Here is a 19,370-nt window from a genome sequence, read left to right on the forward strand (position 1 = left end):
CACTGTCATTGACGTATATTAAAACTCTTGGGGTGGAACCATAGTTAGTAGTCGCGTACATTCTTAAATCTCTGCATTCCGCCATGTCTTTAAAATCATTAGTCATCTATCACATCTAGAAGCTAAAGTTGAATGTTGGCTATAATTAACTACCGTATCTAGGAGATTGTCACTTCTCGCCACAGGTGTGCCGAGGGGCTACCCACTCTCTGCCGTCTGGCGTTCATCTTGGAGTACCACTTGTCTCGTCACGCGTGGTGCACTTCCACCACGCACTGCCTATTCGCACCACATGTGGAACACTTCCGAAGCACATAGTAAGTAACAAATATAGTATGAGAAGCGGGTAGCCCCTCAGCAAACTCTATAAACTTCAGAAGATTCCAACTCAAAGGGGTGTCCATTAAAAATTTTGCATCCACATAAAGAGAGAACATTATTTTGTGCTTGTGCGAAATCATTTTTTAACGTATTTGCATCTTTTATGGCTACATGAGTTTATAAATACAAACCTCCTCCGTCCAACAAAATAACATAATAATCCAGACATAAATGAAACGCAGGGGTTCCTGAGCCCCTGTGCGCACATTGAGTTAGGTGACGACAAGATTCATTCCGGTTTAGATCATTAAGTTTAGGTATTCAAAAGACATGTGATGCACATTGAGCCGTCTTAGCTAAGTGGTTGGAGCCCTGGGTTGAGAATCTTTTGTCCGAGGGGCACGGGTTAGATTTCTGGCACAGCCGTTATTTGGTTTGGGTGGGACGTCAGTGGCGTGACTCTATAAGCTCAGCCAGAGTCGATCCAGCTCTAAATGGGTACCTTCAGAAATCTGGGGAAAGTAAGCAGGAAGGGTATGCAAAGCAAAGGATGGCTAGCCCCCAGCCCCCCTCCCCATTGCACTTCCTGGCTGAAGGGTCACCAAACAAAAACAAAAACCGCCAGTTTGGGCCAGGGTCTAACACCTTCATGCATACATACATGTCATGCACATCTTTCGGGATTTACTTGATGGAAAAACAAATAATTCCTGGTCATGTCCTAAACTTGATAATGTACGAAAATGGCAAATCGAAAATTGACCATCAAAAAATTCTTAGCTTCATCAATCTCCATCAGTTGCCACCTAATCCAAGAGAACCCTACTAAAGTCCACTTAAACCTATAAAAATCACCAGCCAATCTTGTCTGGTCCTTCAAGCTGAAGGCTTGGGCTGATACATTCTTAGTCAATTTTAATGGACCTAAATACAAAAGATATGAATATCCCTATAACAATTGAAAAGAGATTCTGTTCATATCTTGTTTTAAAACAAACCCACAAGCAAATGGTGAAAACTACTACTACTACTAGCTCATTGCGCCGTAGAACTATGTCACCTGGAGGCAACAAGCTTACTACCAACATTTTAGCTTAATTTTTTAGATTCCAGAATTCAATTATTGAGAAACTCAGAAGTAAACTTAGATGCCCGTAGCTAAAAATATTGCCCCTATTTTTGTTTTGTTTTATAGGCAAACCCATTCACAGGGCTCCCTAAGCTTTTGACCTTCTCAGATCTTCTGGTCTTACCACTGTACATAACGCTATTGCAACTTTCGTCGTCACTTGCATTCAGCCCGTTTTGGTTGAGGCATCAAAGACTCATGTGCCGCCGTGCGAGCACTTGCGAATTCATCACCAAAGGGAATTAACTTTTGACGAGGATATGGCGATACTTTGTCACTAAATAAGTGTTTTGCCTAGGTAACTATGTCCGTATTCTGCAATGGGAAAAATCCCATTTGCCATAGGAAATTTACATAAAAACAAGAGCTAAGAGCTCATATGGCACTTGTGACGAGGCAAGAAGAGCTAAGAGCCAAGAGATCATATGGTATGAGCTCTAGCAAAATTCTATGAATCAATAGATTGATTTAAAAGGAAAATAAGAGGCTTAATGCCGGTCAGGATTTAAAATAAGAGCTCTGAGTTACGATGTCCTTCTAAATATCAAAATTCATTAAGATCTGACCACCCACTCGTATGTTATAAATACCTAATTTTTTCTAATTTTTCCTCTCCCTTTAGCCCCCCCAGATGGTCGAACCTGGGAAAACGACTTTATGAAGTCAATTTGTGCAGCTCCCTGACACGCCTACCAATTTTCGTCGTCCTAGCACGTCCAGAAGCACCAAACTCGCCAATTCACTGAACCCCTCCCCCCAACTCCCCCAAAGAGAGGGAATCCAGTACGGTTCAGTCAATCACGTATCAAGGACATTTGCTTATTCTATCCACCAAGCTTCATCCCGATCCCTCCACTCCAAGTGTTTTCTAAGATTTCCCCCTTCAACTCCCCCCAATGTCAAAAGATCTGGTCGGGATTTGAAATAAGAGCTCTGACCTTCTAAACATCAAATTTCATTAAGATCCGATAACCTATACGTAAAATAAAAATACCCCAACTTTCACGTTTCCCAAGAATTCTGGTTTACCCCTCCAACTCCCCCCAATGTCAAAGGATCTGGTCGGAATTTAAAATTAGAGCTTTAAAGCACAAGACCCTTCTAAATATCAAATTTCATTAAGATCTGGTCACCCTTTCGTAAGTTACAAATACCTCAATTTTCAAAATCCCCCCCAACTCCACCGAAGAGAGCAGATCCGGTCCGATTATGTCAGTCAGGTGTCTTAGACAGTTTTTTATTCTTCCCATCCAGTTTCATCCTGATCTCACCGCTTTAAGTATTTTCTAAGATTTCCGGCTCCCCTCAACTGCCCCCCCCCCAATTACGCTGGATCCGGTTGAGATTCAAAATAAGAGATCTGAGTCACGAGGTCCTTCTAAATATGAAGTTTCATGAAGATCCGATCACTCCTTCGTAAGTTAAAAATACGTCATTTTTTCTAATTTTTCAGAATTACCCCCCCCCAATAGAGCGGATCCGTTCCAATTATGTAAATCACGTATCTAAGACTTCTGATTATTTTTTCCACCAAGTTTCATCCCGATCCCTCCAATCTAAGTGTTTTCCATGATTTTAGGTTCCCCCGCCTCAAAATCCCCCCAATGTCACCAGATCCGGTCGGAACTTAAAATAAGAGCTTTGAGACACGATATCCTTCTAAATATCAAATTTCATTGAGATCTGATCACCCGTTCGTAAGTTAAAAATACCTCATTTTCCTCTAATTTTTCAGAATTAACCCCCCCCCCCCAACTACCCCAAAGAGAGCGGATCCGTTCCGGTTATGTCAATCATGTATCTAGGACTTGTGCTTATTTTTCCCACCAAGTTTCATCCCGATCCCTCCACTCTAAGTGTTTTCCAAAATTTTAGGTTTCCCCCTCCCAACTCCCCCCCCCCAATGTCACCAGATCCGGTCGGGATTTAAAATTACAGCTCTGAGACACGATATCCTTCCAAACATCAACTTTCATTGAGATCTGATCAACCGTTCGTAAGTTAAAAATACTTCAATTTTTCTATTTTTCCGAATTAACGGGCCCCCCACTCCCCCCAGATGGTCAAATCGGGAAAACGACTATTTCTAATTTAATCTGGTCCGGTCCCTGATACGCCTGCCAAATTTCATCGTCCTAGCTTACCTGGAAGTGCCTAAAGTAGCAAAACCGGGACCGACAGACCGACAGAATTTGCGATTGCTATATGTCACTTGGTTAATACAAAGTGCCATAAAAACAAACAACAAATTAACTAAAATAAATTAATACTACTTAAAGAAAACGCTCACGATGTGCCACTGCAATCCTGACAAACCTTGCTATCCTTTTAATACTCAGGAAAATTGTCTCTTTCATTCTACCTACCATCCATATCTCATTCAATTTTTCTTTACTATACATCTCTCGCCTCCATTCATTCAATTCGACACATTCACACAAAAAATGTATCGAACTTTCATCCTGAGATCCACACATAGAACAAGCAATAGATTCTACCTTCTCCCCTTTTCTCCCTTGATACTTTTTTTCTCACCAATCAAAAATCCATTTATATGCATTGCAGGAGGTTTTTTTTTTTTTTTTTTTTTTTTTTTTTTTTTTTTTTTTTTTTTTTTTTTTTTTTTTTTTTTTTTAACAATGCCCGTTTTCCTATTATCCCATAATCATTTTCTTCGCCAGAAAACTTGTAGACAGTTAAATATTTATAAAATAGCTTCACCCTAGGATCGACATGGGTAGGACCAGAAAGCTTCACGACTGCTTGAGTGGTGGTATGTGAGTCTTTGCTGTTTCAAAAAGCCCTTTAATCGTGGAATTTCAAATGCACATACAGCAATACCCCTTCTGAGGAAGCTCTCAATAAAATCCTTTAAAGATTTGGAGCAAAATCCCTTTCATTCGGAACCTCTTTATAGCTTCACTCGCACTAATTTTCTTAACCAGGAAATAAGAATAGAAGATTTAGAGAGAAGAATAGATCGAAGATCTATCAGCTGGCTTCATGCAAAGATCAGCAGGATCTTTTTCCACAATAAATAAAAAAACAAGTTTTTTAAATGAAAGTAAGGAGCGACATTAAAACTTAAAACGAACAGAAATTACTCCATATATGAAAGGGGCTTTTCCTTCACAACGCCCCGCTCTTTACGCTGAAGTTTTTTACTGTTTTAAAATGTAGAGTTAAGAGAAAGAGTCAAACTTTAGCGTAAAGAGCGGGGCGTTGAGAAGGAAAAGCCCCTTTCATATACGGACTAATTTCTGTTCGTTTTAAGTTTTAATGTCGCTCCTTACTTTCATTTAAAAAACTTGTTTTTTTATTTAATTTCTGAACGTTTTTGAATCAATGCATGTTTTGATTTTGGCTCTCCGCAGAGGAATAATTAAAACGAAATTTGTGTATTTATTTTTTTTTTTGGCTAAATGGCTTTCTCATAATTTTGATCGAATGGTTTTGAGAAAAAAAAGAGCGGGGGAGGAAGCCTAGTTGCCTTCCGATTTTCGGTTAATTAAAAAGGCAACTAGAACTTTAAATTTTTTACGAATCTTTTTATTAGTAAAAGATTTACGTAACTTATAAATAAGCTTACGTAAAGAACTTTTGTATTCTTATGTTTTTATTACATATATGAGGGGGTTCGCCCCCTCATCAGTACCTCGCTCTTTACACTAAAGCTTAAATTTTGTCCCAATTCATTATGAATGACCCCTGAATCACAAAAGCCGCAGAATGAATACTTGAAATTACTAAAAATACTTTGGCGTAAAGAGCGAGGTATTAGGAGGAGGTGAGCCCCTCATATGGGTAATAATTTCTGTTCGTTTTAAGTTTTAATGCTGCTGCTTACTTCCAGCTGAAAAAAAACTTTTTCATTGTTTTTTAAGTAATGCTAGTAAATCCTGCGCTCCCTTCATGGAAATTTTCTTCCCCCATGACAAATTCCTCGATGGAAAGTTCCCCCAGCATATTCCCTTCTTCTCAACCCCTGCCTCCAACCAAAAAATCCTCCTGAAAACGCCTTTACACTTCCCAATAACCATTACTATATGTAAGCACTGGTCAAAGTTTTGAACTTGTAACCCCTCCCACGGGGACTGTGGGGGAGTAAGTCGTCCCCAAAGACATAGTTATAAGGTTTTTCGACTACGCTGAATAAAATCGCAATCTCAGAATTTTGATCCGTTGACTTTGGGAAAATAATTAGCGTGGGAGGGGGCCTAGGTGCCCTCTAATTTTTTTGGTCACTTGAAAAGGGCACTAGAGCTTTTCATTTACGTTAGAATGAGCCCTCTTGCAACATTCTAGGACAACTGGGTCGATACGATCACCCATAGGAAAAAAAACAAAAAACAAACAAACAAATAAACACGCATCCGTGATCTGCCTTCTGGCAAAAAATATAAAATTCCACATTTTTGTAGATAGGAGCTTGAAACTTCTACAGTAGGGTTATCTGATACGCTGAATCTGATGGTGTGATTTTCGTTAAGATTCTATGACTTTTAGGGGGTGTTTCCCCCTATTTTCTAAAATAATGCAAATTTTCTCAGGCTCGTAACTTTTTATGGGTAAGACTAAACTTGATGAAACTTATATATTTAAAATCAGCATTAAAATGCGATTCTTTTGATGTAGCTATTGGTACCAAAATTCCATTTTTAAACTTTTGGTTACTATTGAGCCGGGTCGCTCCTTACTACAGTTCGTTACCACGAACTGTTTGATCCCTTTCAACGAGTACCTCTTCGTAGCATTACCGCTGCTAATTTTCGTCAAGGAAACTTGTAGGCAGAAGAATAAATAAACAACTTCATTCCAACGATCGAATGGGATAGAACTTGAAATTTCATAAAATATCAGATGTTTGCATATCCATGAACTAGGATACAAAAGAATATTTTTGCCTATAACCGGCGGGCGAACTACGTGTAGATAATGATAAGACCTTTAATCCATGGTTCTTCAAAATGCTAAACAACAAGGAGGCATTTACAAAGAGAACAGCAATATGACTGGAAGTCAGAACAATAACGGTAAGCACTTATCATATTTTATTAATTTAATCATTTATGTTTTACGAAGTGTTTAAGTAAACGTAGTTACATAAAATAAAAAACAAACAAGTTTTCCTTGGTTCCAGTTTAGTGGCTGGTTTCTCCAGAAGGAAATAGAACAATTATAAACGCAATACCTACTTATATCATTTCCAACCGCAGTTTCATTTATTTTAACCCCCCCCCCACTAATGCTTAAATATATTGCCCTAATTATGTGCTCTCAGGATTTTCCTGAAACATGCTATACAAGTAATTAGATTCCTTACTTTACGCCATTTCTAAAGATTATTAAATAAAAAAAACAAGTTTTTTAACTGCAAGTAAGGAGCTACATTAAAACTTAAAACGAACAGAAATTATTCTGTATATGAAAGGGGTTGTCCCCTCCTTAACGCCTCGCTCTTAATGCTAAAGTTTGACTCTTTCTCCCAGCTCTACTTTTTAAAACAATAAAAAACCTTAGTGTAAAGAGCGAGGCGTCGAGAAGGGGACAACCCCTTTCATACCCAATACCCCAAGAGTGTGCTTTCCCCAGGATTTTGACGAAATTACACCACTGCATGCTATGCTCGCGTCAGAGTCACATATATAAGATTTTAACGAGTCAGAAATAAAGAAATGTGAATTATCAGGTACTTTATTCGGTTATACCGCTGTCATTCGTACATAATCTTAAAATTCCCCCCCGGGAGAATTCTTTCGAATATGACCGTTGCCTAAAAATTTGCTTTTGAATCAATAGCTCAGTTGACTCAAAAACGAAAAACACTCGTAAACCTTCAAAAGGTTATGGCTTCATTTGCGCATTACTGAAACCAAGTATATTTAAAACGTCTTATTTAAATTTCAGGATTGAAATATAGTCCAGTCGTGGCGCAGAGATTTTCAAATAAAATAAAAAAAATGCTAAATTTGATTTTGAGGTACTGTGATTTCAGGATTTAACATAACCGTAAATTAAACTGTCATTTTATTTTCATTAGTTTAATCCAGTCATCTTAATTCTTATAGAGATTAAATAAAAAAAACAAGTTTTTTTAAATGAAAGTAAGGAGCGACATTAAAACTTAAAACGAACAGAAATTACTCCGTATATGAAAGGGGCTTTTCCTCCTCGACACCCCGCTCTTTACGCTAAAGTTTTTTATTGTTTTAAAAAGTAGAGTTGCGAGAAAGAATCAAACTTTAGCGCAAGGAGCGGGGTGTCAAGGAGGAAAAGCCCCTTTCATATACGGAGTAATTTCTGTTCGTTTTAAGTTTTAATGTCGCTCCTTACTTTCATTTAAAAAAACTTGTTTTTTTTATTTAATTTCTGAAAGTTTTTGAATTAATGCATGTCTGATTTTGGCTCTCCGTGCATAAATTACTAAAATGAAATTTGCATATTAATTCTTTTTTTGGCTAAATGGCTTTCTGTTAGTTTTGATCAGACGATTTTGAGAAATGAGGGGTGGGGAAGGAGGTCTAGTTGCCTTCCAATTTTTCGGTTACTCAAAAAGGCAACTAGATCTTTTAATTTTTAACGAACGTTTTTATTAGTAAAAAAAACGTAACTTAAGAATTAACTTACGTAACAAACGTACATAACTTACGTAACTTACGTTACATTTTATCCCAATTCTTTAAGAATGACCCCTGAATCAGAAAGGCCGTAGAATAAATAGTTGAAATTATTTAAAAAAATTTTAGCATAAAGAGCGAAGTATTTATCTCCCCCTAAATACCTCGCTCTTTATGCTAAAGCATTTTTAGAACCCTTCATATGCGTAATAATCTCTGTTCGTTTTAAGTTTTAATGCTTCTTCTTACTTTCAATTGAAAAAACTTTTTCATGTTTATATTTTCATTGTTTTTTTTTATAGTAATGCTAGAAAGTCCTGCGCCCTTTTCATTGAATTTCTCTTCCCCCATGAAATACTCCTCCAAGGAAAGATCCTCCCATATAGCCCCCTCCCCTGAACCCCACACCCAAACCAAAAAAATCCCCCTGATAACATCAGTACACTTCCCAGTAACCATTACTGTATGTAAACATTGGTCAAAGTTTGTAACTTGCAGCCCCTCCCCCAGGGACTGTGGGGGGTAAGTCATCCCCAAAGGCATAGTTATTATGGTTTTCGACTATGCGGAACAAAATGGCTATCTCAAAATTTTGATCCGTTGACTTTGGGAAGAAAGTGAGCGTGGGAGGGGGCCTAGGTGCCCTCCAATTTTTTTGGTCACTTAAAAAGGGCACTAGAACTTTTCATTTCCGTTAGAATGAGCCCTCTTGCAAAACTCTAGGACCACTTGGTCGATACGATGACCCCTGGGAAAAAAAAAAAACAAAAAACAAATAAACACGCACCCGTGATTTGTCTTCTGGCAAAAAATACGAAATTCCACATTTTTTTAGATTGGACCTTGGAATTTTTTCTATAGGGTTCTCTGATACGCTGAATGCGATGGTGTAATTTTCGTTAAGATCCTATGAATTTTAGGGGGTTTTACCCCCTATTTTCCAAAATAAGGCAAATTTTCTCAGGCTCGTAACTTTTGATGACAAAGATTGAATTTGATGAAACTTATATATTTAAAATCAGCATAAAAATTCGATTCTTTTGATATATCTTTTAGTATCGAAATTCCGTTTTTTAGAGTTTCGTTTACTATTGAGCCGGGTCGCTCCTTACTACAGTTCGTTACCACGAACTGTTTGATAACATGAAAAAACTTCGTTTTCTTAAAGAGTTAAAGAGGCTGCGTCCCAAAGTCGAACCTTAAAACGTACAGGTATCAGGAGAGGCAGTTGGGGCTGCCGCCCCCCAAACCCCCCGCTTTTAAAGACTCTTTTGTACAGGTTTTTTGTTGTGGGGGGCTGCCGCCCCCTAACCCCCCGCTCTTGGCTTCGGAAAGGCCCTCTTTTAATTAACAAAAATTGAAATGAATGAATAATGGAATAACTTCGAAAAATGTTAAACACAAGAGGACAGGAGAACCATTGCGCCGAAACTAGTAATTAGTAACAATGAAGTCCCCCCACAACAAAAAACCTGTAAAAAACCAGTACACCCTCGGATCGAGCTGAAATTTCGCGGATAAGCTCCTGGGCCCTAGTGGACCTTAACTTGTGAATTTCAGCCCGATCGGACAACGTTAAAGGGGGGCTGGGGTTGACGGGTCGAAAATTTCGGCCAGATTTTCCCCATGAAGGAAAAGTCGGAGGGGGATGAAATTTGGCAGGTTTCTTAGTTGGAGCTCGGGCTACGAAATGCATCCCTCCCCATCCCTCTGCGACCACTGGAACCGAAGATCGCTTAACATTGTCGTGGTTCGCCTCTTTAAAGAGGCACGAGTGTGCCTCCTTGATTTTGTTTACTTTTAATTGCAGAAGCCTAGCTCCTGTGTTTGGAGATTTCAGTTCGTTATAAGTTAGACTCAAAAATCGACTTTGATACAATCTGATTAGTAAGTTAAAGGTATTCAGAGGATTCGACTAATTTGCAGCATAATTATTGCTACCGCCCAGCCCTGGATTTCTAAAAAAGGGGGAGGGGAGCCTTTCTCTTTTATTTGTACATAAATTTTATTTCATCTTTTCTGTCCTGCTGTTTATGCTGTTGAACTACTGATTTCTACCATGAAAAAGTACAGGCGTCAAGAGGTGTCATACCTCTTGACGCCTATACTCATACCTCACGCCAAGAGGTGTCCAGTCTGCGAGAAATTATTTGTTGCGATTTTATGTTTTTGTAAATTAAATGAGTGTTTATTTGATATTTATTGATGCTTCTGAAACCAGAAAGGGAATCATGAAAACTAGATATTAAACTTTTGGCTTAGGAGGTTGAACAAATGCTAGCGATAAATCTAATGGAATAACTGGAAATCCCCCAAAAAATATGGTTGATAAATTCAAAAGTAAAAGCCGAATAATAAAACCTATAAATTAGACTGTAGGCCTAATAAATTGAAAAACGCTAGTGATAGAAATCCAATTAAAAAAGAGGAAATCAAAAAAAGATAAAAATCCAGAAAGGATCATAAAATCCAACATTTTAGTTTCTCAACAAATTGGAAATTCAATAATGATCAGGGTATCCCAATAAGGTCTTTAATATTCAATCTACCGATTTGCAGATGTTGAAATTCCAATTTTGATGTCGAAAAACATTACAAACAATTTTTGTTGAATCTCAAACTTTTTTTTTCAATGCAGGGCCAAAACCAGGGTTTTTGTTAGGAGGATACTTCTTCGGGGGGGGTGTACAAAAGGGACTTTAGAGACGTATCAAAAATGTCAAATTGATATCTACTCCCTTAGGATTTCTGGGAATATGTCTCGTCTACGCTGTTATTAAGAAAGTAAAGAGTAACATTAGACCCCAAAATGAGCAGAATTATATAGGAAGGATCATGTCACTTCCTCATCCACACCTCCACCTCATGGTCGCAGAAACTTCAGAGGGTGCTCATTAGATGAGAAATTGAGAGTTGTAGTCCTTTTTTTATAAGTCGAAAGTGATTGGAAACTAACCAGCCGAGGCGGGGTAACGTATTCTCCGAGGTGGTATTTTCCAGGGGGGGTAACGCGGGCCAGCAGGTAAACACAGCTGCTCACACTCGTCCTGCATGCCAATCTATTCAAAGTATCCCTCTTTATCCCTCCCGATAAGTTCTAATTTCCTTTAAATCCTCCCTTATGACCTCTTCCCACCCATTTGAGGACGGTCTGCTGAACGTTTGGCCCAAACAGAGGGCCAAAAATGACAATTTTCAAAGAAAGAAGCCCAACGCACAAAAAACTTAATCAATTTCTTCGGACCAAAAGAAGGCAAGGCATAAAACTATATGGCGTACACAGGTTTTATGGCATTCATTCAAAAACATCGAAAGAGCTTCTCAGAATGGCTCCTGTAATAGCCACTTAATAAGTTTCTACCAGGTTTAATTTTCACTAGGCATGCAATCTCATATGAAGGGATATTGACTTTTTGAATCTGGCCCTTAGCTTGTATCGAATATTGCACTGAGATATTGGATATTAAAGACGATATTAATTCAATTTGTGCGAAAAGAGAATTATAAGCTAGCACTGGTCAACATACCAGGATAAGTAACATGCATAAATATAAGATACGAATAGACAAGAAAAAATATAAATTCTCTTTCACACTATTCTTGTTTCTCGTTCAATATTCTCTTTTCAAACTCTATTATGAAATTAGACTTAAACCCTAATACCTTCGCTTCAATTGTGTTAAGGACACTGTAAAAGAATGAATTTCAACATTTTTTTTTTGCTGGAAATTAAACAAGTAGCCTAAACAAAATAATTTTTCTTATTGAAACTGAGATTTGTGTTTGAGACAAGATCCATACACAACAAGATCCATACACATTTCAGTAGAAAATATGTAATTTTCAACGTGAATAAACAAAACGGTATGGATTTTGATAGTAGATTGAAATTTCTTGAATATTAAATTTGAAATTTGAACTTATTAAATTTGACAAATTTAAATTTATTAAATTTGACGAAATTTGACCATATTAAATTTGACTACAGTGCCATTTAAAGCATATTTATGTACATACGTTTTTGTATACCCACGTAAATTTATGCACAAACAATTTTAGCCAATAATTAGTATTTTGGAGCAATGGAAGAATATTATAAGAATTTTTCTAATCTCGTATGGCCAATATGTTGATTTTACAGGTGATTCAGTAAACAAATTGAAATTTCAATTTGGGTTTGTAAATACAATATTTTTGTTTCTCCACAAGTTGGAAACTCAGTATTGATTAGGGGATTCCAATCAGATGCTAAATATTCAATTACAACCATTTTAGCTGTTGAAATTCCATTTTTTTTTTGTTGATAAACATTATAAAGAATGTTGTTGAATTTCAAGCATTTTTTTTTTACAGTGTCACAAATAACCTGAATAAGTGTCACTTCTTTTGAAGCTTTGGTGGCTGATGCTTTGAAGAGCCCCCCCCCCCCCCCCGATCTAGTACGATCCTGTCATTGGTCTTAAATGAGGAAAGCTTAGAGACTACTAAATAAATTGATTGAAAACTTCAATTCCTCCGCAGCAATCAATAGTGATGGCACTCCTATACAAGACTTTCCACTCAAACTAATAGGCCTAATTACCGCCATGTCAAAGCAAGAAGTAAGAAAAAGATCAAGCGCCTTGTCAATCCAAATGACAGAAAAGTTACTGAGCCTGGTCGGAGTCCCCTCAAAAGTTTGGCTTGGCGGTCTTCTTGCTAGTAGAATATTGTGGCTCCACTTCGTCACAAAGTAAATATCATTTGATAAATAGTTTTCTTTCAGGCCACTTATTGTCTCCGTTGATTTTTGAATTAAAATGGAATAGTTGTGGGCATCAAGCCATGGCTAATTGTAGAAAAAGCCAAGACAGAAAGTCCAATTGAGTGAGAGGCAATTCTGGCATTAATCCCCCCCCCTTATTAGGGTTGTATAAAATGATGTTAGTTCATTTTTTAATAGATATGTCTATCTATTATCCGTCCATGCGTCATTCCTAGGGCAGTAGAACCAAGGTAGATAGTCATAGAGCTAAGATAGTGATAGAACCTATAGTTTTTCAAGTGTTTGGTTAAATGGCACGGGTAACGGCACAGTAAATGTGCCTCTCTTATTGGACCAATACTTGTTTGTTATCTTTTAGCAAGTCATGCCTGCCTAGAGTCTCAGGCACATTGACCAAGTATTTAAAATTTACATATGACCATTAAATTGCCTGAAATTAGAGGTAAACAAGGGGCGCCTACCTATGGTCTTAAGCAGGTTGAACCAAGAATTTAGAATTGACACAGGACCTTTATTATTTTTTTTTACTTTTCAATGCTATTTCTAAAAAGATCATTCCAAAGCAAAGGAAGTTGTTACCTCCTCATGCAGATAGTCAAACAAACTTAATCAACCGTTCCCTTAAATGTACACTTAACGTTTGAAAAACTAAGTATTGACTACAGAAAATTGTCAATCTTAAAAACAGTAATTATTCCGAAAAAATAATAACGAAATACAGAAGGGAAAAAAGGAAGTTTAATAGGTATAGCTGTTTCAACAATTATAGTGATAAAAGATACACTAAAATCTCAGAAGCAAAACGGCTTTAAATTAATTTATAATAATTACAAGGTTAAATTTACTAAAAATTACTACTTTTGACGCCTGCAGGAAACTGGTTCTAGTACAAAAAGTGAGGACGAGCAGAAACGATACTCGACAATTTTTTGAGTTTGAGGTTTCAAAGCTTACTCAATCTGACTGGTATTCATCTTAGTGTTATACCATGTACATTTTCAGGGTATAAATAATCCAGAAATCATGTATCTCCCATATACACATAAAGGAGATATCAGCAGATCATGTATAAGCAGAAACTGTAGGAATCAGACTGCCTGACAACAGCAGCATTCTTTTCTCATTCCAAGCAACAAGAAATACCCTCCGATTACTTTAAATCTTAAAAAAGGCCCTAGAACTACTGATTATCAATTCAAATAGGCCCCTCCGAAGTTTATACGAACGCCCTTTCTATAAAAACTTTATTTGCCCCTAGGGTGTAACTTACATCCCTTGTCCTGAGGGCTCTGGGAGGGGGTGTCATCCTCAAACACATAATTTCCAGGTCTTTCAACTACGCTGAACAAAATGGCTATTTTAAAATGTTGATTGGAGTTGTTTGGGGAAGTAATGAGCGTTGGGGGAGGGCTGTTTTCTCTATAATCATTTTTGACAATTAATAAGAGCCCTAGTCCTCTCAATTTCCAATCGAGTGAGACCTTTTTGAAGTTTCTACGACAACTTCTTCTATATGATATACCCTGGTCTAAAACAAAAGAAGAAATGAAAATAATAATACGTTATGCCAACATCTTTCTTTACTTAGGCAGCACTATGCGCTGCCTATGATAAAGTCTGTTGAATTAAAGAGATTAATGTTCAAAGTAAAATAAAATTACATAAAAAATAGGCTTACCTTATCTACCGAGCTAAGAGCCCAATAGGCTGATGATAGAGCGGAAAATACGGATCCTCTAAGTTTTAGCGAACATGTTCCTATTCTTAGAGCAGATTCTAGTACAATAACTGCCGCTTGGAAATGGCCGACTGCCAATAATTCTTGACCAATCACAGAAATGACAACAAAGGGACTTTTATCCAATCGCATTGCTTGAAGTTGCCGATACGTTGGCTCTAAACTGGCTATAAATAAAAAAATTAATTGAGAATGGATAACTTCAAATCGAAAAAGGGAGATCATATATAGTAATACAAAAGGTACTATGTTACATAACATACATTTTACGGAAGAACTAAAAAAAAACTAAAAAAAGGGTGTTAAATTTCTAGGAAGATGTCTTTAGGCATCAAAGATAGCCTATATTAAAACCATTTGATCGGAAAACTCCATTTTCTACGAATCACGAAAGAGGATGTTATACATAAAGACAAAATAGAAATTTCTAGGATCTTAAAGACCGAATCATATTGAACGCGTTGCCTTAGTGTGCTACCTTTTGGTACTTTCACACTATACCGCAGAACTTTTCACACAAGTACAACTAGAAAATTTTTGTTACGTCATGTAATCTGAAGGAGGAATGTTAGTCCGCAACATAGGCACTGGTAAGTAGAGACTCGAGTTCTGTTATTGAAAAACCTATATAGGAGGAACAAAATAGAATTTCTGGATTAGTAATTGCAAAATCTTTAAAATAAATTAATGAAATTTTCACAAAATTCCTTCCATGACTGATCAGAGCTTTATTCTCTATGTCCACTTCACATTTTTGAAGAACTTACGTATGATGATTCCAGTGATTTTGAGACAAATAGAACAGGAGATATGTTCAAGTTTCTCAGACTTAAACAATCGATAGAGAAGGGGGATATCAATATATCGCTAAACTAGCTCGAACTAACGAAAAATATAAACTGCAAATGGTGTTTATTGTTTGGAGGAACATGTAATCTTTAAACTTTGGTCAAAACCTGAAGGAGTTGGAGACTAGGTGAACCTACAAACATCCAATCCCCTCAGACAATGACAAAAGTGTAAGGGAGATCGATGGAGGAGGCGAGGCTCAAAGAAATTAAGGCATATAAAAATAGCCTAGATTCCAATAAATGGGAGAGAAAGAAAATACTTTTAAATAACATAAATGCTCGTCATAAGAAAATTAAAATTTTGATTTCGAATAACATTATACAACTTATCATATACAAATAAATGTTACCATTTATACTAACTAGAGCTAATTATTACTACTTTCCCGATCACTAATATCTTATTAATTAGTTTTTTTTACTATTTACTATTTTCGTAACATTAAAACTATTTTCATCTTCCCATTAAAATGCAATAATGGCTGCAAAATTGATTTCCTCCTTTTCCTTCAATTTTGGTAAAGATCTTGAACTAAAATATGATTTATTTCGAAAATTATTCACTCCTTTCAGAAATCGTTGATTTGTACTTGCAACTATTTATTTCTCGAAACTGTCAGACTTAGAAAAATGACTTTTCTTTGTCTAAATAAGAACTCTTTTACAAGCCGACATTTTTTTCGTCATGGATTTGTGTTCCATCAAGGAAAAAAAGCATTACCAGGCATATATATATTTTTTTGCACAGAGGACATTGTGGAAAGATGTTTGAAAAAGATGAATGCTTTAAGAACACCTTTTACATCATTAGCTTGTTCCTTGTTGAGAATGTCATGGCTGGTACACTTGTATTATTCAGATAATATATCACATACCATGTCAACCAAGACCAAATACATACGCGACAGAGCTAGTAATTGTGGTTTTTGGGTACCTTGTGACCTTTGTTCAATTTGATAACTTGTCACCGTATACATCCTCACTGTCATGCTTGAAGGTTGTATCTGACATTCTCACACTTCTGATATAATTGCCAAAAACTGTTTGCTAAGCTATTCTCAAATCAGTGGGGCAATGTAGGCTAGGAGGATCAAAATGCGGTTAAACAAACACTGGTTTTTCTGTACTATCGCGAACACACTAAAGAAGCATGCTATTTTTGACCTCAGTAAAACCGGTTTTCTCTCACGTTTGCTTATAATTGACTTATTCCTTCGTGAAATAAACTACGATGCAGGCATATTTTAATTAAATATTTAATATGCATAGGTGGTTATGTTAGGTTATTTAACATAATGCGTTCTGGGCAGCCTACTACTACTAACTACTAATAACTCAACGGAGCACCAAGCCGCCTGAGGCTAACACAGCAACATAAGCTCCTTCTCCATCCCAATCTATTAAAAACCTCCCTCTTTACAACCTCCCAGGAAGTTCCCATTTCCTTTAAATCTTTCTCTATGACATCCTTCCACCCAAGATGAGGACGACCTGCAGTCCGTTTAGCCATAGGGGGTTGACCCGAAAAGGACAACCTTCGGCAATCTGTCATCCTTCATTCGCAGAACGTGCCCTAGCCATCTTTCTGTTTGAAAGACGGTTAGTCAGCCGAGTACCCAGAACAAGCTGTAGGCATTGCTCTGGAAAACATCTAGCAAATCTTCATCCGCTTTTCGGACCGCCCATGCTTCAGAGCCATATTTGACCACTGTCATCATTGTAACTTCCAATATTCTAGTCTTGGTTTGCAGACTTATCTTCCTATTCTTCCAATTTTTTTTAACTGTGAAAGACCACCCTGAGCCTTGGCTATTCTACTTTTAACATCTTCACTGCTCCCACCGTCTTTACTAATAATACTACCAAGGTAAGTGAAACTGCCCACCTGATCAATCTTTTTCATTACCCAAATTCGCCTTTTCATCTTCACTTATTCCTAGCCTTAGTGACTTAGTCTTCTTAACATTAATTTTCAAACCTATTCTAGTACGCTGAACTCGCAAAACTCATTCACAAAAGTTCATTCATTTTGCTCACACTTTCATCTTGGATGGTTAAATCATCAGAATAGTTTAAGTCAAGAAGATTTTCTCCTCTCCATTTAATTCCGTGGTCTCCCATTGCCTTTCCTGTGCTCCTTAAGACAAAGTCCATCAAAATGAGGGGAATAGAACACAACCCTGCTTAACTCCTGATTTAATGCAAAACCTGCTGCTAAACATCATTTCCTACCTTAACCGAAGCAGTGTTATTCTCGTACATAGCACTAATCACTTGAATGTATTAGTCGGTATACAATATAAAGACCTTTTGTTGCCTTTGCTAAAGCTCTTCTATCAACAGAATCAAAAGCTTGCTCATAATCTATAAAACTGAGGACCAAAGGTTTTTGACAACTCAGACACTTCTCAATTATTAACCTAAGAATGAAAATTTGGTCGACACATTCTCTACCTTTTCTACAACTGCACTTTGTCCACAGCATCTCTCAGTCTAGAAGTATCATATTACTAAGTAATTTTGTACCTACAGAGACCAGACTAATTTCTCGATAATTACCACGCTCACTTTTATCACCTTTCGCAGCTTTCCACAATTATTTGTTTTAGTTTTTACAATTTTATAAATAAAGTATTATATTTTCGTTATATTTTGTATATTTCATTGTGATTAACTTCACTTCTTGGGTGTATTCGGAATAATACGCAAGTACCCAAAGAGTACCTGCTGAGTAATAATCATCTTCTTAGAGAACAGCTTGATAAAAAAATTTTGGCAGTAAACTTAGAAGTGTGACAATAGTTTTAGACGTAACAACGAGGACATGTTTCTATTCTTAGCTTGTAATTTAAAGCACTCACCTACATCACCCTGAAGATCCTTTTCAACACCTTAATGATTTTTAGCAATTATCACTGAAATATGAAAATTTCGGGCTCAATCTTTGGGCGCAGTAGCGACGCATGTGTCATTTTCCTAGCTTGTAAGCTAAAGGGCTTATCTATAATATACGGTTCGCACGTTAAAATGCATTGAATCTATAAAGACGGGGGAAGAGGCGTTCGAGATCCGATCACTCCAAACCCCTATTATGTTCTTTCATACCTTTCGGTAATGTTCATATACTTGGCTGGTTGTCTCATTTGCTTACTATTTCGACAAATCTATTCCCTTCCCTGAAATACCCTCCTCCAACCCAATAAAACTAGCCTACACGTTCCTGCTGATATGGATTCAAACATTCAAAATTTCATTCACCGTTTGCTCACTCAGTTCAAGACTAAGAACTGTCCAAGCATCTACACTATGTATCGAATTACGCAGTGCTCCAAGTTTACAGAATATGATTTTGAGAGGCCGAACTTTTTGGACAAATTTGCTGCTAACGAGGCCGCGCCAGTTTTTATTAATCTTCCACGTACCTATTCAACTAAGCACCATTAAGACATTCTTTTGACGAGGAAATACCGTTTCAAATATGAATGCGTTCATTCATGCGGAAAAATGATCATCTTCCATGCCCACATCTTGGATTCATATCAAAGTATTCTTAAACATGTGCAGGGATGAGTGAAAAGATACTACATGTATCACTAATTCTTTTCATCTTTACTGTGGGTAGAGCGGCGTTTGTCATTATAAATACAGATCCTACGGTAGACGAAATCTTGGAGATCCATCGAAATTAGGTTCTACAATGAGCGATAAAGATGGATGAGAATGAATAGCAGGGGTTTCTCATGGATGGCATCTGCATACTTACGCCTGGGCCACAATAGTCGATAAAATCCAAATTTCACGTGACTACGACACCAACAATGTGTCCAGTTAGTAAAATTAGTAAAATTGATAAATATTCAACTTTCAGTCATAAAATTTGCGATCGAAAAATCAGAGTTAAGATAAAGGAAATAATTTTTTCCCGTTTAGAAAAGACGGAAGCTTAATA

The 19,370-nt window shown here is 37.0% G+C and overlaps 1 protein-coding gene across 1 annotated transcript in view; it reads right to left on the reverse strand.

Moving 5' to 3' along the window:
* The window catches only part of LOC136039739 (tetratricopeptide repeat protein 28-like), a gene marked incomplete in the record, with an annotated part of 257,124 nt that overhangs the window by 107,412 nt on the left and 130,342 nt on the right, over positions 1 to 19,370 (reverse strand). Inside the window, 1 exon segment of the mRNA XM_065723577.1 lies at positions 14,511 to 14,737. Within this exon segment, the coding sequence (XP_065579649.1) occupies positions 14,511 to 14,737 (227 nt within the window).

Source organism: Artemia franciscana, chromosome 20 (assembly GCF_032884065.1).
Source record: "Artemia franciscana chromosome 20, ASM3288406v1, whole genome shotgun sequence".
NCBI classification, from domain to species: domain Eukaryota; kingdom Metazoa; phylum Arthropoda; class Branchiopoda; order Anostraca; family Artemiidae; genus Artemia; species Artemia franciscana.